This window comes from Gambusia affinis, linkage group LG18, assembly GCF_019740435.1.
Source record: "Gambusia affinis linkage group LG18, SWU_Gaff_1.0, whole genome shotgun sequence".
Lineage (NCBI taxonomy): Eukaryota > Metazoa > Chordata > Actinopteri > Cyprinodontiformes > Poeciliidae > Gambusia > Gambusia affinis.
The window spans coordinates 21701859-21727261 of NC_057885.1; the positions used below are offsets into that span (position 1 = coordinate 21701859).

Genomic DNA, 25403 nt, shown 5'->3' on the forward strand with positions numbered 1-25403 from the left:
TTAATTTAATTTAATTGTTTTGTTAAGTTTTTGTTGATGTTCATTCGATGATCTGAAATGTGAGAGAAAAGCAAAACACAATAAATCTGGATTTTGTTTACGAAACGCTCTATGCTACTGCATTTTTACATTTCTTTTATCAGTAAAAAACACAAAGAAAAATGGCAGAAAAGAGAAAAAAAATCAGAGAAAAAAACCCCAAAAAGACACAAAAGTGAGAAACATTCCCACAATCCTTTGCTTCAGGGAGAGGTTTGTAGTCATGGCGATACAGATTCCTCAAACATGAACTATCAGAAAAACTTTCGTTTTGTTTAGAGGAGAAAGATTCATTTGTGTTTTCCTTCTTCTTCTGACGTCTTTTCTTCTTCTTCTCTTTTCACTCCTTCATTATTTCTCTCTCTCTCTTTAATCTCTCGCTCTGATTTCCTGTCTATGAACAAATTGATGTTTCCCCATCAAGTCCCTGAACAGCTGCACTTCACTAAAACAGAGGATGCTGGTCTCTTTCTCTGAGAAAATACAGAAATAAAAATGCATCAGGCAGACAAACTGTCTGCAAATCCTATTTCACAGTTTGTCTGCTAAAGAGCTCTTTAATTTTCCTCGTCTCAGCAAAACGCGGCACGGAGCTTTACAATGAATGAATGTGCAGCTCATTATCTCTCCCTCGCACGCATTCAGACGGAAAAACAAAAAACGTGAAGCACATCCGCAGATGAGTAATGGATGATGAACATTAACCCACTGGAGGTGGGAAACAGGAGAGAAAAAGGCTTCGTTTTTGTTTTAAGACGGTTTTTCTTGCTAACAAAATTTCAGATTCATTTCTGAGTTTTTCTTGGAAATGTTGGACTTCAGAAGCTTTGACTTTTTTTTTTAAGAACATTTATGAGACTTTAAAAGTTTTTCGACTTTCCATTTTTTTTAATTGTTTTTATTTAAATTAATTATTTTTTTGGAGAAATTTTTTACTTTTCAAATTCAGAAGTTTTAGCTTTTTTTCTAGAAATTTTCTGAGCTTACTCTCAGAATTTCTGAGTTTTTTTCTTGGATATTTTCAACTTTTCAAAGTCAGAAAATTCTGGGGTTTTTTCTTGAAATTTGTTTTGATTTACCTAAAAATTTCTGAAGTTTTTTTCTAGTAAATTTTTTAACTTTATATGTCTTGTGATTTTTTTTTTACTTTTATGTTTTCAAATTCAGAAATTTTTATGCTTTTTTTCTAGAAAATTTCAGAGATTAATCTCAACATTTCTGAGCTTTTTTCCTTGCAGATTTCTGACTTTCCAAACTGAAATTTCAACATTTGTTTCTAGGAAACTTCAGAGTTTTCACTCGGATATTTTCAACTTTTGAAACTGAATTTTCTGTGTTTTTTTTTTCTATAAAATTTATGAGGTCAATCTCAAAATTTCAGTTTTGTTTTCTTTTATCTTTTTCCTCTGAATCTGCCGTGACCCTCAGGCGCCGTCGTTCTAACGTGCCCGGACGCAGCAGACGGTTCTGAGCTCACCTGCTTCTCGCCGCTCGGCCTCCGGTGCGACAGCAGCAGCTCCACGGCGCCCACCACCTCCTTCCTGATGGCGTACAGCAGGGCGTCGCCCGTGTGGATGCCGTGGTCCAGCAGGAGCTCCATGATCTCTAGGTTCTCGTTCTCGATGGCGATGAGCAGCGCGCTGCGGCCCAGCGGGTCCAGACAGTTCACGTCCATGTTGTAGTAAACCTCGGCCTCGCGGAGGGCGTGTTTGACCCCGGCATAGTCACCTGAGGAGGGAACGCAGACAGGAAGCTGAAGCCTGGGGATGGATGTTCACTGCAAAAACACTAAATATTACCAAGTATTTCTGTGCAAGATTCTTACAAGAAATAAGAGCCTTAAAGTCAACAATTCAGTTATGTTTACTTTGTTTTATTAAAGTACTAGTTTCACTGGAAGATTATTTCACTTATAGCAAAACATTTTTCCACATTGCAAGGGAAAATATCTGCCAGTGGAGCTAATACTTTTGATTATTAAAGACTCATTGACTGTAAAGTTACTTGTAAGTTCGTTTTGTCTTATTTTCACAAAAGAATAAGCAAAGAATTCTTGGTAAGGTTTTGTGATTTTGCAGCGTTTCTCTCAAGTACAGCACAAGATATAAGAACTTCAGTAAATAATTCCTTGATGTTGATGAAAATTTGTTCTGTTGGCAGATAAATGACGGGTTCTCCATGTCAATAGAACCAGAACTTTTTATCAATTTCAAGGAATTATTGACTTAAAACAAGTTCCTATATCTTGCCGAAAAGTTACTTTTAGGTTTTGTCTTAATTCAAGTTAAAGATAAGTTAAATCTTTATCGTCATTGTCACAAGAACAATGAAATTTAAAAAGTGCCATCAGTCAGTGCATATGCTTAAAAATAACTGTCTCACTATTTACACACAATGTAAGAAATATATAACAAATAACTGATAAAAAACTAATAAATAAGAATATCCACATTCTCACACACATAATTCATGATGATTAATTATTGTTTTTGATTGCATGTAGTTTTGTTATTGCTGTAGGTAAAAACTGTCTCTGAGACGGTTGGTTCTGGTATTTAGATATTTTCACTACAAATAGTAAAAATACTTGTAATACTTATATTTGGTGTTTTTGCAGTGCAGTTATCCGGCCATCTTATTTAAATCTTAGAAGAAAAACAGGTAAAATGTTGCCTTGAATCTCTTACTATCAACCAGTTTTATTAGAATGATTCATGACAGATCTGATCAATTTGTTTTTGCTCTGAAAGAGGCGAACAGCTGCAGTGAAGGACGTGCAGACGGTTTGCTGAGGATGATGATGCAGAGCGGCTGACCGGCTGCTCGGCCATCAGCACCGTTTCACAGGCGACTGGACGTCCAGAGCGCAGGTGTGCAGGGAACAAGCTGACAAACATTCAGCTGCAGGAGCTTCTCCCTGCGTGTTTTACCTTTCTCCACAGCGGTGAGGTAGGCCCGCTCCTCAGCTGACAGCTCCACTTCAGCTCGGACGATCTGAAGCGGGATGCGGTCGCGGTACGGCGAATAGGTCGCCTAAAGACGGAGAGGGAGGGATAAGAACCAAACAAACTGCTGTGATTAAGAGAGGAAGGAACTAAAATCATAAAAAAAACCTGCTAAACCTTCTTCAAAATGCGATTTTCTTTCTCACAATCTTAACTTAGCTTAAAGTGGGTTTGTGTGGAATAATCATGAGTAGTCAGTACCTTACCTACAACTGACAGCCATGACAGAAATCTCAACTTGGAGAATTTTGGACAATTTTTTTCTTTTTTTTTTTTTTCTAAAGTCAAGTTACAAATTATGAGAAATTTCCAACATTTCAAGACAAAATTTAAAAAAATGCCAGATGAAGTTTTTTTTTCACCTTTTTTAGCTTTGCATTTTGCAGTTGTTGTGCACTGTTGCCATTTTGTCGATTGAACTTAATCCACCTCTGTTTAACTGTCGAAGAATCACTTAGTCTGAGACATTTTTCTCATTTCTGAGCATTTTTATTGTCCCTAGTTGTTTGTAGCTAGCATGGTAACATTGCTTTTGCTGTGGATGTCCTCTGAAACTAATTAGTAGCTATCCTCATTATAAATTTAACTTCAGTACTGGAAGATTTTGAGTGGAAGTTTTCACCACCGTAAATGACAATCAGTTAATTGAACGAAAAATTTAAATGAGATTGACATAATTATTTTAAAACAAAATGTTTCCGTTTCATTGTTATTATTGTTTATTGTTTTTAACTCACCTTTTTGTAGTAGAGCTGTGTCATTGGATTCATCTGGACAGTCTGCAGACAAAGAAGGAGGGAGAAATAAATAAACAATTAATACTTAAAATCCAGAAAGGAGAGTATGTTGATGTGGGCGGCTGCCCAGGGCGGCAGTAGAACAAGGGCATGAATAAAAAAATTTTAAAATCTATTCACATGTCATAGGAACATTTAATAAAATGTTATTAATCCTTGCTTGCCTTTTTAAAAAATAATTTGGTCGTAATATATATCTATAGATATAGATATCTATATAGATATAGATATCTATATCTATATAGATATCTATAGATAAAGATATCTATAGAGTTCAGGAATCAATATTTGATGGAATAAACCCCACAGGAGGTTTTCAGTGGGGCTCACTGCAATGGGCTTTTAATTTTTTCCAGACCTGTATGTGCAAAGTAGAAGAATCAAACATGAATATCATTTATTGTCCCAAAATGTGGAAATCTTTGTAAGACGACAGAAAATCAAACCATGGAGATTCACGCAAAGACAGAATATATCATAAATAAGGACCGAATAAAGAATAAACGTAATGTAAGGACAACATTTCAACATAAAACCAGTCTACTTCAGTCCAGAGGAATGTGTTAAATTGCTTAAATCAAAACATGCATGTCTATATGCAAAGCAAAGAGACAGACTATTTACAGAGCATAAATCAAAAACTGCAGGTTTTCAGTCATCGTCTGAACGTTAATGTGACGGAGGTATTTGAACATGTTGAACATGCCACTGCTTCTTTCTGTATTATGTATAATCTCGTCAAAAGCTGACAGGAAGCAAATGTCTGCCTGTACGTTGAGTGAAATCACCAGTCGGCCTACAGAGAGCAGATATGTCTCCTCCCACACCGACACCGAATCCAGTTATTACATGTAATCCCCATAAAACGCAGCCAAACGCAGGGCAGCAGCTCCTCTTGTTTGCATTGGTGCGTGTGTGTGTGTGTGTGTGTGTGCCTTTATTTGTTCAAGACTTTACACACATTAACTTGCTGCGCCATAATTACCCCGTATTTGTTTATTTTGTGAAGCAGCGTTCAAGGCAGACGATGCTCTTTCCACACTCTCCAGCGCAGCGCGGCATTAATTTTGCATCAGTGGGACGCAGTCAAACCGAATGCTGATGAAGAAAAGAACACAACGAAGCAATCTGAATGTGTGTGCTGGGGTGAGAGAGGGCCTAATTAAAGTATGCTGTTGTTCCGAAAGCCAAGGGAAAAAAAAGTTAATCTCAAAAGAAAAGCTTTGAGCTTGTTTTACATCTGAACGTCATTAGCTGCAGTCATTAGACAAACTGCAATCTGTGCAGGTGTTCGATTCCAGCTGTTCTCTCAGCAGAGGACGGGAACCAAAGTCGCAAGTTATTCCCTGGGATTATATGAGCACATTTTTATAAACCCTTTTATTGCCTCTCACTCCTGCTCATCTTTATCGACCATCTCGCAGCAGCTGCAGTAATCATTCTTGGAAGTTTATTTTGTGCCAGCTGGTAACCGACGCACACTTTGATCATTAAAGTCATAATCTGATGAGACTGAAGGTGTTTAAACAGAAGATGTTCCTCTTCGGCTGTTCTTAATAACAGTTTAAACTTTTTAATGGTCAACCAACAGGAGACAATCCAGGTTAACCAAGACAGGTGTTCACTCTGCTGTTTTCTGTCACATATTTAAAGGGGGCGTATCATGCTAAATTTACATTTTGTGCATTTTTTGTACTTCCATTTGCTTCTAAAAACAACCGCAGCGCTTAAATTTACCACCGAAACATTTTTAGTAATAAGTTAAGGTTTTTTTGGTGAACCATTTCAAAAACCTCCCAATTGTTGAGTCACACTGCGCCGTTACCTAGCAACCCCAGCCAAACCCAGCCCGTCACCTAGCAACCCAACCAGAGTTTGAGCACGTTTGGTCAGGTGGTTTTACCGCTGTATGTGCTGTACAATGGCTGCTAGAAAAGACAAAAAGTGTTTTGTTGTCCACTCACTACGGAGAAACCATTTGGCTGCATTCTTGTTGGTTGTGGAGGAGGCTCCACTTCTGCTGTTCAAAGACGTACAGTTGTATAATTGCGCATCTTTTTGCAGCCATTTTCATGTGCGAGTGTGAACATTGAGCTAGCGGGCGTGGCCTTTCCCAGATACTAAAAAAACATTGACTTTTTGGACGTCTAAGCAGCTTCATTTAACATCTGGATCAATTAAGACACCAGAACCACCTCATGTGGATCCGATTTCACTGTATAAAAATTGTGAAATATCTGTAAAAAAAGTCCATATTTTCTCTTCCTTTGCATTAAATACACAGCAGGTTTTCAGTACTTTCTGTAGTTCGTGGTACGACTGGCCTTTAGCTCTGAGAAATGGTCCAAACTTCTTCTTAACTCAGTTGAGGCCATTTAAACGGTTCTCTAAACTGCAGATCTAGTTATGAATTTCTGCTGCAGTTCTAGCTCCTAATCGCTGAACTGTTGTTCAACGAGAGCAGCGGTGTTGCAGATGGTGGCCAGACTGCACCATGAACAGAATCTCTCGGACGATGACAGAAATGTTAACGCCACAGATCTGAGTCAGGGACTCGAACCGCTGGAGAAAATTTTATCCGTTACGACACAGATCTGCATCTCAACGAGGCTGTGATTGCTTTATGTTCGAGGCAGCAGAGTTATTCTTCAGAGACTCTGCTGGTTAAACGTGAGGAATGGAGAAAAAACAAGATTCTTTAGATTCTTTTTGGTTTTTGGGACGGTACGCTACATGAACGGCAAATTTGCAAATCAGTTGAGGGAAAACGAAAGAGAAAAACCACGACGGTTCAGTTCGCTCAAAATGACGCAGCTTTAAGATGCTTGTTTTGATGTTTCACGTGTTTTCAAAGACTGCTGCTTATTAAGGAAACATTTAAGAAATTATTTTATAACATTGTAAATTTATCTTGATAGAAGTGAAATAATCTGCCAGTGTAATACTTTTGATAAGAAGTAATTAACTTATAAGAATCTCCAATATTTTGTTGAAAAGTTTTCCTAAGGTGGTGAACACCCTCTAGTTTTACAGCAAAAACAAAATGTTACCGACTATTTTTGGTCTAATTTCTAAATAAAATATCTCAGTACACTTTAAATAAAACAAAATTAATTTACAAGTTATTTTGTAAATAGGAGACATGCTTATTTTAACGAAGACTCATAAAAAGTATTGGTCCCACTTGCAGATTATTTCCCTTACAAAAAGACAAAAGAATCTGCCAGCGGTAGTAGTAATACTTTTTAGTAATTACTTACTCTTATAAGCTCTTATATCTTGCTAAAAAAGTTACTTGTAATTTAGTTTTGTCTTATTCATGTGTACTAAGGTATTTAGTCGAAAAGATAAAATTTGGGTAAAATAGTTGAGGGAGGGATTATTTTCTCACAGTTAGTTTGGAAACAAAATCATAAAAGCTGCCTTTTGTATTTACTCAGGTTATCTTTGATATTAAAGTTCGTCTAATGTTCTTGAAACATGCAAGTGAGTCAAAAAAAAAGAAATTTAAAAGCTGAACTGAGACTCCCTGCGGTGAAAGCTCATTTTAGCCGCTTGCGTTCGCAATTTCATTCTTTTTTCCAGGCGATACCCGACGCTCAGACAGCGGGAATGTAGCCGACAGGTAAATGAAAAGCGCTTCCTTTCACTTCTTTATCATGACGTCGTCTGTATTAAAAGATCAGTTGTTGAACTGAGAAGTGAAAGTCCCAAACATTGAGTTTGGTTGGAGCGGAGAGACAAACTCATTTCCAGTTTGAGCCATAAAAGGTCTGAGAAGGCCAAGAACGCAACGATAAACCCATTAACTAAGGTCAATAAGTTCTGAAAATGAAATAATATCGAACATCTTTTCACACTGATGAATCCCTCAAGGATTACATGTTTGTTTTTTAAAAAAATTCTACAATCAAAATGACAGATTTTGTGTTAACGTAGAAATATTTGCAAAGAATTTAATATTTGCACTTACATAACTCAGTAAATATGACTTTTTGCTATTATCCATATCGAACACGGACTACAACTTTAGATCAAGAAGGACTGAGCAGGCAGTTTAGTAGAAGTAAAATATACTGCCACCTGCAGGCGGGAGTTAGCATCACTTAAACTCAGTATTTGACAAATTTTGAAGAAAATTTGCTATGAAAACTGTATTAGAGACCCTGAAAAAAATAATCTTAGAATTCTGATTTTTTTTATTCTCACTTTTTTAAAAAGTCTAAAAAGAAAAAAAAAGAAAAAGAAAAATCAGAAATAATTCAGGGATTAGTTTAATTTGTGTGAATTTATTCAATCATAGAACAGCAAAAAACTTGAAGGGACTGATTGATATTATATGGCACCAAATAGAAGCAAACTGCTTTGATTTGATTTTTAATCTAATAGTTAAACTCATAAATATTATCTTCTAGGTTCTTTGATGGGCCGAATTTGGCCCCCGGGCCTTGAGTTTGAAACGGCTGGATAGTATGGCTGAAAAGCATATCACAACATAAGCATTTCACATTAGCTGATATCGACAATTATTGATTAGCTTTTTGTTTTAAATATCTGAAATACTGATAAACTAGTGTCATGACTTTTCCTGTTTTATCCAATTTTCTCTCCACAACGTTGCTTTTAATTTTTAAGCAGTTATGAGGCACAGAGGCGTAACTCAACCTGCTGTTTCAAAAGTTACTCAGCAGGTCGTTGCTAGGTAACCGCAAGTTACTCGGTTGTTGCTAGGTAACCAAAGAGAGTGAGTTAGTAGATTGCACTAACCTTCTTGCTTAGCTGGCCATGGCAGGTTGAGAGATGTTTCAGAGTTCAGTGAAAATATTGAATATTCTATCAGACGCATTATCTATTCATATTGATCATGTATCTATTGCAATATTTGCTACTGATTTATTGTTCAGCTAACGGTGAATTAGGCTACGTTAACCCTGCAGCCTGAAGTGACCTCAACGCAACCTGTATCTGATCTTTTTTTTAAAATCTGCACTGGACTGAACGTCATTGATACTAGACAAACGTCACTATTCTGCGCAAGCGGGAAGAGAAACAACAAATATGTCGGACGACAGTGAGGTTCAAGTTCAATTTTTGTTGATGATTAAAAACTATTTTAAACCATTTTAAAATCGTGAGCTATGCTCCACCGTTAGCATCCATGTTTACTTCCGCAAACACTGAGCACTTCTTTTTAACACTGAGAAGAACGCTCTCTATGTGACGTTATTGCGCCCTCTACTGCGCATGCGGGACACTTTCAGCTCGCTTGCAGTCGATTACATACAAGTCGCACATTTGGAAGTGCGAAAACAAAAAATTGATTTCACAAAAAGCTTGTTTTGGGTCACTTCAGGCTGCAGTAACCTTACAGAGTTTCAATTATTATCAAATTAAATTAATGCATTAAAAAAAAATCTGAACTGTCTTCCTGCCCTCATGAAGACCCCAAACATTTCCACCACGCAGGGGCTACAAACTCACACTGCGGCTCCAGACACTTGTAGCTCTTCATCCTGTCAAGTTCAAGCACAGTTTGCCTCTTTGAAGAAGAGTGACAAATCACTGCCGGGGAGACACTGACACTCACACACACACGTCCCCTGAATCCCAAATCGGAACTGGGAGAACTCCCCTGAATGACCAGCTGTCAGGTTATCAGCGCGCCGCCTCGAGTCGTTGCAAATCAAAGATCTATTCATCACAGGATCAAGTTTGTAGAAAGAAGAAAGAGAACGTCTCCGCTGTCAGCTCCGCCTTTATCAGCGGCTGACAGACAAATTATTGCCTCCAGATACCACTGATGTCAAGGGCACTAAAAATGAGTGACTCGCTGACTGCTGAAGGCAGCTTTGGAGTAGAAGTGTTTCCAGTGATTACTCAGAGGCAGGAGCTGTAAAACACAGATGGTTCCAACACTTTAAGATCTGTCTTCTTCTTCTTTTTTTAAACAAGAAGGTTGTTTCGATCAGTGGTTATCAAAGTGGGGGTCGCAGGCTCCTGGGGGCCACTAAGTGGTGCTGTGTGGGCCGCAGGAAGATGGGAAATATAGTTAAAAAAATTTAAAAAAATTCCTTTTTGAATAAAATGATAGTTAAACTAATAAATAAAATGTTATTTCTGATGCTCCTTTTTGTCAGTCAAATTCATCAAGCTAGCAAGAAATGAAAGTTTCTGACAAGACAAAAAAACCAACATAAAAACTGTGGGAATAAAATAACATTGGATAAGATTAAAGTAAATATTACAAATTTTACTCAAAATGGTGGTTCATAATGAAAAATGTTATCTGGTGGTAGTTATATTATCTACCACCACAGAAGTAAAACGAGGCAACATTTATGCAAAATGATTGTATTAACTATTAAAAAGTGGATAAAAACATAATAAAAGTTGATGATTCTTGACATATTTTGTAGAGTTATCTGTGGATTTGTAAAGGTGGCCCCTGGCCAGATGTTAGCGCTGTTTGGGGGTCAAGGCACAGATAAGTTTGGATTTGACACACAGGAAGCAGAAAACATGTTGTGTTTGTGAGCGCTGACTTGACGTTCCTGCTTTTGATTCATTTGTACCGATTTGCCTCCCGGCCAGGATGACCTTGGGCTGCGGCAGCATGAAGTGAAGTGGATAAAACATGCGCTAAATGGACCCGGCTCGCTCTGAGAGCTGCTTGACCTGCTTGTGTTCCCTGTTATCGCTGCGGCCGGTCGAGCCCGGCTGGAAAAGCTGCTGCAGCTCATCTGTGAGGCCTGTGGGCCATTCTGACCCTGCAGAGGATTAAATATGATATCAACATCCTGTCATAGGATCATTGCCCAAGTATTGTACAGTTTTATCATAATTAACCATAAAAAAATTCTGCATTTTGTTGCTTTTCATACAATATCAAAAAAACAGTAAACTGTGATTTTTTTTTTAGTTTTATTAACATTATAACATGATTTTTTGTCACAAATACAAATATAATTTATGTTTGAAGAAAACTGTCAAAAAATGGTTAAAGTCAAATTTCTGGATGCATCTAAAGAAAAGTAAAAAATCTGAATTTAAAAACAGTTTTTTTTTTCTTCCATTGTTTTGCCTGTTTTCTCCGTTTCTGGTGATCATTACTCTTTGAAAGGTGATTTTTTTTATGTTTACGTAAACTTTCGTTGTTTTTGAAATTAAACTTCTGATTTTGAGAATGTTTACTTCCAGTATCAAGTATGTCGCTACGTGTCATTTATTGCAATGATTTCTGGGATAATTTATCGTCAAGCTACTTTTTTGATTGTGACAGACATGTTGGTTAAAATGTCCATGAGAGTTAAGGGGTTAAAAACATTTTGATAATTTTAAATTAGCATTTTATTTTAAGATTAGCATTCTTTTTTTCCCGCTGTATTTACTTTAAATTGCCTTGTTCATTTTTTTATTCTGGTGTTTTACTTCTTCAAATGCAATCAAATTAATTATATGACTTTTTTTTTATTTAATTGAGAATATACAACACTTGTGGTGCTTTTTTACAGCTGGAACATGGAGGAATTCGACAGTGATAATGATATTTCCTCCTTTATCCTGCAGGACTCTTTAGAAACGGGAGAGCGGTGGCGACCCGTCCCGCCTGCAGCCTGTGCTGCTGATGGTTTGCTAATGTTTACATTATGTGGGTGAGATTTGGGGGAACGGATGCCATTATTTCTGCAGCGTGTCGGACGAGGAGCTGCTGGAATGCAGATGAGGTGAGAATCTGCAAAGTGAGGCAGATTTTATGCTGACTGCTTTAAAATGCTCCACAGACCATGTTACAGCATTGCAGATAAAGTCCTGCCTTATCTTTATTCCATCGTTTCTCTCTTTCTCCACACTTTTCCTGTTTTATTTGGACTTGCAGAAGTTATTTTAGCAGTCTGGACAGCTGCTCTCTTATTACTTTCCATCCAACCTTGGCTTTCCTTTTTTATTGCCCTCCATGTTGATTAAATTGGGCCGTTTTTTGAACAACTTACCCGACTTCCACCTGCTTTTTGCAACAACAATAATAATAAAAAAATCTACAGTCCCTCTTCCTCTTCTCGTCTTCATCACTCGGATATCACTTTCTAGCCAGAACATTTTCGCTCAGTACTTCCTTCAGATTTTCTGCTCTAATTTCTGAATGTCATTTCTGTTCCTGGCGTATGAAAACTCTCCATCTTGACCTCAATTCTCTGTAAAAGTCACATCCACTGTGATTCAGCTCGTCGATTCTGTTGGCGTCTCGCAATAAAATCAAATCTCTGATTCTCCACCGACTCTTTGCTTTTACCTTCTACATTACGAAGAATATATTTTCACTCAGCAGAGCCATTTCTTAATGGTTCTCTGCAGTTTATTTGTTGAACATATTAGATGGGGCAGCGTGAAAAATTAAATATAAAGAGAAAATATTTTTCACTTTATATTTGAATTCATTTCGCATTAAGAAATTCTTATAAACCAAAGAGAAATTCTTGAAACACAAGAAATTAATTTGAAGTTTTACTGGAAATGTGTTGCATATTTAAATACAGTATGAAAAACATTGCAATATTATTAAATTATATTATAATTAGGTCTGTCATGATCTTTTTTTCACAGTAAATATTGTAATAAAAAAATAATATTGTTGTTTTGAGACAATTTTCAAGTGCCAGTTCTTCCTAATAAAGAACAATAAACTTTACTTTTGTAAATAAACTTCACTTTTGGGACTGGAAAATATATTTAAAAAAATAAAATAAGAAAATGTTCAAAAAGAGCAAATAAAATGGAAATTAAAAGCACAAGCAAGTGAAACAATGAATTAAACGGATATTGTAAAGAAATTGCTCTTCAAAAAATATTAATAATCAGAATGGAAATTATCGAGCTCATTTTAATTTAGCATGCTGATAGTATACTTCTCTGAATAAAATAAATAGTTTTATTGTTTATCTTAGAAAAATCCATAAGTGAAAGCAGAGTTTACTCCAGTTAGATTTATTTTGCCAAAATGCAAATGCCAGGACACAAAAGTCTTTCAGAGCAACAACTTTCCCATCTCAAACCGGCTGTTTTGATTAGTAAACAATATTTTCCCGTCAGAATCTGCCTCCGATTTTGCATTTCAAAAACTCCTCGCAGCAAAGATCCGACACCGTCGTATTTCCCAACTCCTTCAGTGCAAGTAGGTCAAGCAGAGACCTCCCCATCATGTGCACATGAATATGCGCCTGTTGGTATGATGTAACAGCGATATGCAAACTACCCTGCTGTCTGTGAACTGTGTTTAAAGCAGAGCGTTTGCTCAACGCCGTTCTGGAGGCTTTGAACCTGGACTGGGAGGAAGAACGTTGACTTCACCACAGCAGGTCACTGGAGTCACGAAGAGGCATTTCAGTAATTATGCTTCTGATATTTACAATAGCAGGAAAGAGACATAAACACTTTTAACATAAATTAATTTATGAAGGCAGTCTGGAAAAGAGTCATGTCTAGCGACATCTGTGGGCCAGGTGTGGTAATTACTTCATTTCTAAGTAAAACTGCAAAGAAATACGTTGAGTAGTTTATGCTTTTTCTAACCAAATAATTTATGTAGCAAAATGACTAGGAGCTGCATTTCCTTTCATTTGCAGAAATTAGAAATATGAAAATAAATTTGCTTAATGGAAATACTGCAATTTTGAAAAAGAAAACACAAATTTTCTGGATATAAAGTGTTTGTGGGGAGAACGAGGCGTTTTTTTTTGTTTTTTTTACTACATTGAACTAAAACTATTTTGTAAAATTGCAATAGAGACACTTTTTGTGCATCATGTGATCAACAATCGGATGTTACTACTGGCGGAAATGACAAAAAAGATGACAGGAAGTGGTTTGATGATGATGAAGCTAGATGATTTTAGCAACTTATCACATGAACAAGTTTATCCACATAAGATTTGAATTCTGTTTCTAATGTAATGGAAACAAATCAATGGCAAAATTTTGTTTTTTCAACATTAGCGGGAATATCAAAAAAGATTTCCTTACATGTGTAATGGAAACATAGCTATGATATTAAAAGTTAACGCAGAAAAAAACCATTTACCGACATAAAAAAACATTTTAAGACATTAAAAAAATTTACTCCAAACTATCTGAGAATGCAACACGAGCCGAAAACATGAGCTGTGTTTCCATTATCCATAAAACTGCAAAAATGTATACGTCAATATCAGAAAAAAACAAAAAACAAAATTCAAGTGTTTTTTAAATACATACATTACAAATACATTTTTTTTACATACATGAGAATGAGGCGTTTAAAACATTTGCAAAACTTGAAGTGGAAGCACGTTTTTCACTTCACGTGATTCATGTGAGCAGCAACCGCATGTTACCACAGGCAGAAACGCCAAAGACGACAACAGGAAGTGGTTGGATGATGACAGTGCAGCATGTTTTTTAGAGCCTTATTCATGTGTCTTTTTAATTGCTTTTCTTGAATAATAGAACAACTGCTAAATTGTCTTTTATCAACATCAGTGGGAATATTGACAAAGTTTTCCACACATTTGTATGGAAACGCAGCTACAATGTTTCTAAGCACTTTTAACCCAAACAAGCTGAGAGTGCAGCATGAACAGAATAACTAAAATAAGAAGAAACCTCGATGTGTGACAGGCAGCGACATGACATGCAGCTGATAAATAAATGCAGCAGGTCAGTTACAAGTGGAGCAGATTGCTGCAGCTACACAAGGTGAAGGTGGAGGAGACGGATATCTGCTGACAACATGCTGACACTTGTTCCTGCTCTGAGGTATTGATGGGAGTCGGTGCTGCCAGCGGCGACGGCGACCTGCAGCCACTTACTCAGCAGAGCCCAGCGCCGCTCGCCAGAGTGTCACACAAACAGGAAGTAAGAGCCGCAGCAGGCGGGAGCGTTTCTCCAAATCCAGACGACATTCCAGAGACGCAGAGAGAGAATTTACGCAGTGAGACGTTTTGTTTTTAATTCCCTCAGAGAGGATGCAGCTCAGTTTTTCAGCGATTCTGTTACCAGAGGAAAAGTTGAATCTTATGGTAAATCCAAACTACAGCAGAAAGCAAACACTCTTTCAAGGGCAAAGTTTTATTTATCAGGACCTCATAGAGTGTACTGACTTCCAACAGATTCAAACCTGCCTGTCACTTTTTATTTTACAAACATTTTATGTGCAAATTAGGGCTGCAATCAACGATAAAGTATTCTCTTTGTTAATCTGGCAACTAATCAACAAATCAGATTTAAAAAAATTGTCACATTCGGCAGATTTTTTTTTAAACCACCTATGCCTTTTTTAAGTGATATTAGAAATGTTTAAAAAAAAACAAAAGTACAAATTTCACAGCCTAAAAGAGAACAACAGCTTTCCTTTACTGATCATTTGTTGCAAAGGGCAACATTGGTGCAAATTGGAATCATGAAGATAAATTTGCACCAACGTTGCCCTTTGCAACAAATGATCAGTAAAGGAAAGCTTTTGTTCTGTTTTAGGCTGTGAAATTTGTGTTTGCTTCTTTTAACTAACGGTAATGTATCTTTTAATGTATTTTTTATTGTGCACAAAAATGGCTTAAACAACTGGAGAATGTGCCACTTTTTAAAATCAGATTTATTGATTAATTGCCAGAATTATAGGTAGAAAAATTCATATCGTTCTATTAAAAGTTTTTCCGTTAGGATGAGGTGATTTTTTATTCGTGTAATTTTGTGTATTTCTCAAAACTGCAATGGAAACACTTTTTTCACATCACACAAATCATGTGATCAACAACCGGACGTTACTACTGCTGGAAACGATGAAGACGACAACAGGAAGTGGTAAAAGAATGATGTCACTGCACGTTTAATGACTTATGTGGACAAACTTATTTACGAGAGATTTTATCTGTGTTTCTAATTTAATGGAAATGTTGCAATTACACCAAACTGTATTTTTCAACATTAGCCTAATATTAACAGTTTTGCGCACATTTCTAATGGAAACACAGCTCATGTAAAAGTTTCTTCACTGCTAACATTGAGCATATTATTGCACAAACTGGTATTATGAAAATAATTCACATAATGGAAATAAACCAATTTTCAAAAACACTTGCAGAAATGTAGCTACAGAGGCAGAACAATTCAATATTCTTGATATTGGCTAACAATTTAAATAATAAATGTAACTTTGTAATCAAAGACTGGACTTTTTTTACAGTGAGGTTATTGATTAAAAGATTAGCTTGTTTAAAAGATTTTTAAACAAGTTTACCATTAGAAACGATGAATTTCTCCATGTCTGTAGTTCAGAACCAGAACCTCGGAGGAATCCGCAGAGTTTAAATGCGACTGCAGCAACAGATTCCTCCAGCAAAATGAAATGCATGAGGTGAAGCTCACAGGTAGACCAACAGCAGGAGCTGCTGCAAAGCCGCTGAGCTGGTCGGCGCTCCGTCCCGCAGGAGATTTAACGATACATGTAGCAGCTGGTAAAGATTTGATAGACTTGGCCCCGAGTGTGTTAACCACAAGTTGGATGAGCTGACTTCCTGCCAAGCTCCTTCCTGCTGCTCTGCGCAAAGCAAACCAGACTACAGAGTGAAGCTGGAGGAAAAACTCACCTCATTTTCTACATTTTACCAACGACTTGATTTTAACGTTTGTTCTAGATTTGATCAAAACGTTCTGAGTTAGTCTCATCTAGGTTTTAGATCATTAAAGTGATCTGAAAGTCCTTTTTAAATGAATATGTGCATCATTAAAAGCTATTAAATAAAGATGTAAAAGCTGAACGGAAGCGGGAAGCGTGTAAATAAAAGCTGCAGCGTAAGGAGACAAAGAGCAGAAATTTAAAAGCTGCTGCTTTTTATTTCATGTAGGAGGTTTTCTCGTCTCATCACTCTTCCTTTAACATTTTAATCCTGCACCTTCCTCCACGCTCCTTCTCCTCCATCTTTGCCCTCCTGCCTTCTCTGTTTATTAACTCGTGTAGTCGCTCATTCAACTTGAACAAAAATGCATGAGATAAAAATCTATTTCTTCCAAGAAACTAAGCAGCAGTTCTCAGAGGAATTCAATTAAATATCAGGTGCTGCAAAGTAGACAGGACTGGAAAACTGGCTACTGGCTTTCAGAAAGCACACAGCTAATGCTTTCTCAAATGTTTGTGGCTAAATACATTTTTTTGCAGTTATGATTCTTTTGAAAGTTTTGCTCAACAACAAAAACAAAAACGATCTCAGTTTGTTGTCCTTCAGACAAGAGAATCCATGAGTCCGTTATGATTTCTATTAACGTAAGGAAAAATGCAAACTTCGATGCAAAGACACAAAATCTTACCAAGTATTTTTGGTCGAGTTTCTAATGCCAATATCTTGGTACACTTGAGTAATGATAATGAAAAAGTTCTAGTTCTTTTGGCAGATTATTTCACCTATAAAAATACATTTTTCCCATGTTGTAATTGAACTGGAATCAGCGCTTTTTATCCACATTAAGGACTTGAAATAAGCTCATAAATCTGGCTGTAAAGCTACTTGTAACTAAGTTTTGTCTTATTTCAACGGCTGCAAGATATTTGCATTAGAAATTAGACCAGAATTACTTGGTTAGATTTTGTGTTTTTACAGGCAGAACAAAAATATGGGAAAAACTTTAATGTCCATTTGAACAGAAAAAACAGGAGAAAAAAAAATATTTGATCTTGCAGGTTTTGCTCCATCATTGTACGACTAGTTAGTTATAAAAAAGTCACCGATGTTCAAACATTTTTAGTTCACGAAACAAACTAAATAATCTAAAAAAATGGAAGAAAAAAAATCAAAAAAGAAAAAAACTGTTTTTGGTAAATTTTCTCTTACTGTAATCATGCATCAGTTTTGGGTTTAAATCCTCATGCAGCCTGCAGCTGTTTTAAAAAATGGAAGACAGATCATCACTTCCTTGTTCACGACTTTCACTCCTCGTCTTTTGAGGCGTTTTTTTTTCCCTTTTTCACCTTGTAGTTTATCAATCTGAGCTCCTCTGCCTCCACTCCATCACTCCGTCCCCTCTGGTAGTTTTCCTTCCAACTACCTCAGTTCATCTCTGCCTCAGTTTCATTTCATACATCTTACCATCTCCATTTTATGCTCAGAACAAGAAGACGCATTTCCAGAAATAAATATATAAATGACAGGAAAGAATAACCAAAGTTTAATCTTTTGAAGTGGTTTTGACCTGAAGATTTTAAGGCTTTATGAAGGTATTTTAAAGAATCAGGGAAGAAATAAATGTTGCGTTTTTGGACTTTTTAAAAATTAAATCCAAGGAATTGAATCTTTTGCAGAGACACTCACTGATTCTGCTCCAAAAGCGATAGAAGCTGATTTAATGTATTCAGAGGAAGTGACAGGAAAAGCTCGTTAATGAGAGAGATCCAAATTACAATCAGGTGAGCCGGCAGGAAATTTTACCCAATAAGACAAAACTGAAAACATAATTCACTGAATTAGCTTTTATTTATTTTTTTTACTAAAATGAGTTTAGAGCTTGATCTCTTAGCACAAAGAAACCACTGATCCATTTTTCATTCCCATTGAATCCAGCCACCTGGAACAGTTCACCAGTTTAAAATCAAATAAAAGTTTTTAAACTTGACTTTTATATAATTCTGAGAAAATTATCAAGTGTTTCATCCATCTGGACCATCCAGGGTTGCACAGCAGTCATCAGTGAATAAGTCTGTTTGAAAATTAATCTCCATGTACAGCTGGGCCCACTGGGACCGGTTCTGCTTGTGAGCTCTGGTTAGGGCCCCAATAGTAGGTTGATGCACCGCAATCCTCTGGAGGATCCTCCACCTTGAGGCTCCAGCAGCTTCAAATAACTGTTTGCTGCTTTGTAAGAACATTTTAACAGCTGCTCTCTTAATCCGATGAATTAGTCTAACAGAAACTTTCCTCATTATGTTTTTATCTGTACAAACCATCTTTGTTCTGAATCAGCCACAAATCTCTTCACAGTACGATGATAACATTTCAGTTTTAGTTGAATATCTAATGTTTTCATACCTTGTCATACGGCACTACAATATCTGATGATTTTCATCAGCAGAGATCCTTTTTCCCATACTGCTTGAAACCTGTGGCCTGCTTAATAATATGGAACATCCTTCTTCAGTAGATTTCCTTTAATTGAGCTGATGTAATCAAACTAATCAACCAGCTCTCTGAAATTAATTATAGTGATTCAAAGAACCCTGACACACAAAACCATCTATACATTTAATAGCACAACAGAAAATGTAATCTTTATGGCACTTAAATCAAATTTGCATAATAATTTGGAACACGTGTAGTTATTTTATTGTGCCATAAAATGGCACCATGTGGTTGGAAAATATATTATACTGCCCCTTTGAAAAATGACCAACATTTAAAACTGTGGGAAAAATGAACAGACCACTTAAAATGATCAGTTCTCTGATTTTACTCTTCATAGGTTTATGTTTGAGTAAAATTCACATTGTTCTTTTATTCTATTAACCACCGACAACATGTCTCTGAAATTCAAAGCAAAAAATTTAAAAGAAAATGAGAAATGGTCAAAATAACTAAAAAGATGCAGGGCTTTCAAACCTCAAATAATGCAAAGAAAACAAGTTCACATTCATTTAAAGACAACAATAGGAATGTTTTAACTCAGGAAGAGTTCAGGAATCAATATTTGGTGGGATAACCATGATGTTTATATATATATATATATATATATATATATATAAATATATGGACTGATAGTACATTAACAAAAACACAAAACTGGGAAGTGATTTTAATCCTAGAGAATAAAGTCAATCTTTGAAATAGAAACCAATAATAGACCAAAAAATAAACACAAAAAGGACGAGAAAAAGAGAGAAATATGAGAAAAAGGAAAAACAGAAGAAGCATCAAAGCAAAAACCATGAGTTGGTCCAGAATGTCGGATAGTTTCTTCTGATTCTGGACTAAATGCTTCTGATCGGTTCAGAGTCCAAAACCAGAACAACTGAAAGAGTTTCTGTTGGTTCTGGAGTCGGGATTCGATGAAGGTTTGAGCTGCAGATGGACGATGGAGACGATTAATGAGTCAGGACATGAAATAGTTTGTAGTTGCATCATTACAAGGAGAACATGAAGAGTCCATTTGGACAATTAAAGAAGGAACAGGCCCAGAAGGGGCACAGTAATTACATTTTTATAATATTTCTTCCTCTTGGAAATTTCTCTCTTAAAAAAGCATTTTTAAGCAAATGTTGCACAGCTAAGTGGTCAAAATTTTTTAAAATGATCAAAAATGTGTGTTGGGAAGTAATACATTTAAACTGAGATAAAAGGTAGGATTAATAAGTTTTCCCTTCTTCCTTCCTCCTTTTCAAACAGAAAAGTAAATTATTTTGTTCTTGGTTATGTGTGCACATGCTTTCCCTCACCTACTGATTGTTTTCTTGATTTTAAAATCCTGTCTGAAATAAACAAATGAAATCATCAACTTTTCAATAAAAGGTAAAAACCCTTCCACTGCTCTCACACAGGTTTGTCTAAACAGAGCCAAGTACATCATCGCTAAATGCATCAGATACGGTCTCTATGGCGATACGATGAAAAGCTATTAGCGAGAAGATTTGAGATGATTGCAGGCGCACATCAAAGACGGCGAGTAATTTCTGCTTGGAGCAACAATCTGAGCTGCTGAAGCATCAAAGAGCTGCAGGTGAAGCGATCTGAAGACGTCGGGAACGACGGATTCAGGGAATTCACCGCAATTTGTAACCGATAACAAATTCTGTTTGTTCTTCTGGAGTCAAAGCATATTAAAAGGAATAAAATCCAACAGGGATGAGACTTTTACTGCCTGATTGATCGACTCTAATGTCTGTAAAAGGCTTTTAGTTTTAATGTCAGTTAGAAAAGCAGAGACTTTAATGAGTTTTATTAAAACGCTTGTCCTTAAAAATGGTTTTAATCAGCTGAAAAGTGACTAATAAGTATGTGTATTTTCACACTCTGAAAGTAAAAGAGCAAAAATCGTCCATTTCCTCCACATTTTCACAGAACATAAAGTTTTAAAACAATTTATAATTCAAGAGCTTTTGCACACAACATTCACACTTTCTGTCTATAAATTCAAATTTATGTGCTGCAATTAGGATCCCATATATATGACATTTGATTTGCATTGGTTAACAATGCTGTTCAATAAAAACTAAGAAACTCAAGATTGGTGTGATTCTTTTTGACAAGGTAATAAAAAAATAATTAATAGAGAAAAAAATAAAAATATTTCAATATTTCTAACAATAGCTGCGTTTCTTTTACAAATGTGTGCAAAACTTTGGAGATATTGTGGTAACGTCAAAAAACATTATTGTGTTCCCATTAAATAAAAAAATTCCAGATTTGTAAGTTTGTTCACGTGATGAAATGTGTAAAAATAAGACGACCTTCTACCACTTCCTGTCGTCGTCTTCTTCATCATTTCCATCAGTAGAAACGTCCAGCTGTTGATCATGTGACTCGTGTGACATAAAAATAAACTGTTTCTATTGCAGTTTTGCTAAATATAATAATTGATCCAGCTGAAAAACCTCCTCATCTTCCAAAATTTTGAAAATTATAATTCGAATTTGCACATTTCTAAGGTCAAATGGTCTAAAAGTGAAACTACTCCAACCACTGAATCAGAACAACAACAAAGATTCAGAGTTTAAGCAAAAACAAAATAACTACCAGATTTGTGCTAACAGCATTTCTTCCATGGAAACACAAACATATGGATGAACTTTTCCAGAAATGTATAAAGATGTATGTAGGAAAACCTTTATTTGGTCAAATTTCAGAATTGGAAACAAGTCCAAACCCAGTGCCAGTAAATAAAGCACTGAAATTTGACAAATATGTTTAATTTATTGTATTTTGTACACATTTTAAAACCTTTAAGGTAAAGTTTTAGCAGTAGTTTTGTTTTGGGTTGAGAACTAAATGCAGATCAAACTTCAACAAATGTGCAGCCAAACAATCACTAACAAGAACAAAATGGCTTAAAGGATAATAAGTCATTCAACTTTTCCTTTAAGAGGGTGATTAATTACACATTTCTATTTATATCCACAGTTCTTTATGAGGCGTACTGAGCTGCAGAACATTCCAGCCAATAAAGCAAATAAAATGTTGGCCGATGATGCAATGCTTTATTGTGTAACAGCCTAAATATAGAGCTGAAAGGTGTTCAGCGTTTGGGAGGAGGAGACCGCCAGCTGAGCCGGACTCGCTCCTAAAATCCTGGAGAATCCTTCCTCCGTAATCCCTCTCTTCCTCCTCATCCATCCCTCAACGCTCCCGGACCCTCATTTCATCCTCCTTCACTTCTCCTTCAGTCCTTTCTCTCCTAATCCTACTTCTCCTTTTTGTTAAATCTCCTCTTTTCTTCCCTGGTGCGTTTTTGTAATCTCTTTCTTTCCCTGAAGTCCTTCAGAGGAACACATCCTGTCCATCAATTCTTTTGAACTTCCTGGTTTTTTCTCCGTTCATCACTTCCTGTCACCCTTCACCTCTTCCCCTTTATTCATATTAAACATCCATCTATTTTCTGGTCCCTCATCCCTCTTTCTTCTCATTTATCATCACTGACAATTATTCACTCCACCTTTAACTCCTCATCAGACATCCATCACTTCTCCGTTTCGTTTTTTCTTCGTTTCTTCTTCCCTCGATGTAATCAGTATTCACGTCTGCTCTCTTCTTCTTCTGCCTTTTTTTGCACATGTCACGCTGCGGGCTGACTCTCTCGCCAACAGGTCACGGTGCTGCTTTCGACCTGAATGCAGCTTGCAGCCGTGTCAGTGTTTTAATAAACAACTCAACATGCTAACATGAATGATTAACATTTCCTTCCACAGAAGGTAAACAGGAGTAATCGCCGTGTTAATTAAGAAATCCCCCGTTTACCCTGAGCCTCAGACGCAACATGCTGCTCATGTTACTGGAGTAATTCGGTTTGATTCACGTCTCATACACACTACCAGTTAAACTTTTCTGCAAAATCAGCATTTGGCCTGTTTTTGTGCTTCTATTTTGGTCTCTATTGCTTCTCTCTCTGGAAAATGAGGCGTTTCAAAAACCTCCCGACTGTTAAGGGGTTGAGCTAGCAAAACAAGTCAGATTTTTTCTTTAAAACAGCAACATTTATTTTCCTTGGTTCTGATTGGCTTAAGAGGCAGTGCTGTGTATTTTTTTCCCCCAGCTTTCCATCTTGTTATGTTTTTCCTCTCACTAAAAAACAAAACAGGAGTGTTGTCTTGATTCTTTCATGCATGTCTGAGTAATCCATTAGTCTCCCGTGGCAACCGTTCAGCTTTGCTCCTTCAAACTAGCCAGAAGCAATTAGCAAACACCTGGTGGAACATCAGCTGAGCTCATTATACGAGATGCCTCTCAGTGAAATGCTGGTTTTTCAGTTTTTATAAGCACACATTAACACAGATTTATTTAATAAAATATTTTATATATATATATATATATATATATATATATATATATATATATATATATATATATATATATATCCCTATACTGCAGATTTATTAAATAAAAATACTTAAAGATTGTCCACCATCACCTTCCCTTCAATTTATTCACACATAATTGCACAGTGAGCTATAATTAAATTTGTTGCGCAACATCGGTTTTGTTAATTGTCCTGATCTGCAGGGGTGTGTGTGTGTGTGTGTGAAGGTTTATATCTGAGCACAGGTAGTAGAGGCAGCTGTGTGTGTGTGTGTGTGTGTGGTTGTTTTAATCAGCGCATCAGTGCATCGTTAAACTCCGTATTAAAGTCACACACAGCAGCACAGGGGGATTTGTTCCTAAACAGCGACAAACTGAGCCTCTATCCTGCGGGTGTGAATCATCGGTGTGTGTAACTGAAGCTGCAACAATGCAACGATTCTCCACACGTGCACGAGTGTTTGCACGCGTGAACCAGAGACAGAGTGGAAGCGTAAACCCGGTACGCCGCTTCGTCATGACAGACTGAAGCAGAGGCATCGCCATGGAAACAATGCCTGCACTCGACCAGTCAGAGGAAAGCAGCTGCGGTTTGCTGCAGCAGCACCTCAGAGGTTAGACACAGAGGCTGTGAGTTTTCCAATCATTATCTGACTGGAAGTCATCAGATCACTTTGCATTAAAAAAATAAATCTCTTTAAGTTCGCAGTGATAAAACAACACAGGCTTCCTGGGATTGATTTGTAGCCGTTATGTAATCCTTTCCAACAAGAAGACGGCAAAACCAGCTGAAATAAGCCTGAGATCTTCCAGAGGAATATAAGGAAAAACTTCAAAAATATGTAAAAATGCTCCACTAGATACGCAGTCTTTCTTTTCTGTTCCAAGTATGTTGCATAAAAGTGATTTTAATTAGCTTTTAGAAATGAAAAGATTTGCAAACAGTGCGTTTACCTTCGTAGGTGGACATTTTAAAACAAAAACTAAAAACTTACACGATTTATATTTTAAATCACTCATTTATGATGGACTTATTGATCACAGAGGTGGGAAGTAACTAGTTACATCAGTAATTTCTTGGAAAAAAATTACTTTCAGGAGTATTTTCACTGGAATCTACTTTTTACTTCAACTTGGGAAAATATTACTGTTAGAAAGTATTATAGTTCTTATTTGTGTAAAATTTTGGAAAACTGTTTTATTCATTGAGTAAAGACCAACCATTTTTTTAACCTAAACAGAAACACAAATATAATTTATGTTCTTGATTGTTTTTCTGTTATTTTTTTTTTTTTTGGGGTTTTATACATTTCATGCAAAAAAAAAAAAAAAAATTAAAAACAAAATTAAATAAGGGTTTCTTCTGCTTGAATTTCCTATTTGTGTAAATTTCTTTCATGTTTGTCTTTAGAAATACCAGCATTACACATTATTTTACTGTCTGATTCCATAACTTTGAAATATTAAACCAGATGTTCTGATCTGTTTTAAGTACTTGAGTATTTTTTGGACAGCTTTTTATTCGAGTTAAAATATATCAAACTTGTGTAAATTTTGCAAAAATTACATTCTGTAGAATCATTAAATATACATTAAATATATTAGTCAATGTTCCAGTTGTATTTAATCAAAGAAAACTCTAACATTGGTTTTTACCATTGATTTAAACTCAGTGTTTCAGCTGATTTTTAGTTTTCTAACAGTTTGTTCCAGATTTTTGGTGCATAGAAATGTTGATAATTACTGAATTAGTTACTCATTGTGTCACTTCTGTTATATTTTATTTAAAACAGAGTTAGTAAGCAGCTTGTCTTATTTCTGTTCTGTCACTTTAAGATCTTTTGCTTGATTTAAACTTTAGTTGTGCTGGAAGGTTTAAGATTTAGGGTTGCACAGTGGCGCAGTTGGTAGAGCTGTTGCCTTGCAGCAAGAAGGTCCTGGGTTCGATTCCCGGCCCGGGGATCTTTCTGCATGGAGTTTGCATGTTCTCCCTGTGCATGGTGGGTTCTCTCCAGGTTCTCCGGCTTCCTCCCACAGTCCAA

The 25403-nt window shown here is 36.3% G+C and overlaps 1 protein-coding gene across 1 annotated transcript in view; it reads right to left on the bottom strand.

The window, feature by feature from the left end:
- Positions 1-25403, bottom strand: part of trpc5a (transient receptor potential cation channel, subfamily C, member 5a) — a 113778-nt gene that overhangs the window by 70521 nt on the left and 17854 nt on the right. The window contains exons 2-4 of the mRNA XM_044098272.1: positions 3782-3823; positions 2970-3072; positions 1517-1767 (exon numbers count right to left, since the gene is read on the bottom strand). Coding sequence (XP_043954207.1) covers positions 1517-1767; positions 2970-3072; positions 3782-3814 — 387 coding nt within the window. The 5' untranslated portion in view covers positions 3815-3823. The remainder of the gene's footprint in view (positions 1-1516; positions 1768-2969; positions 3073-3781; positions 3824-25403) is intronic.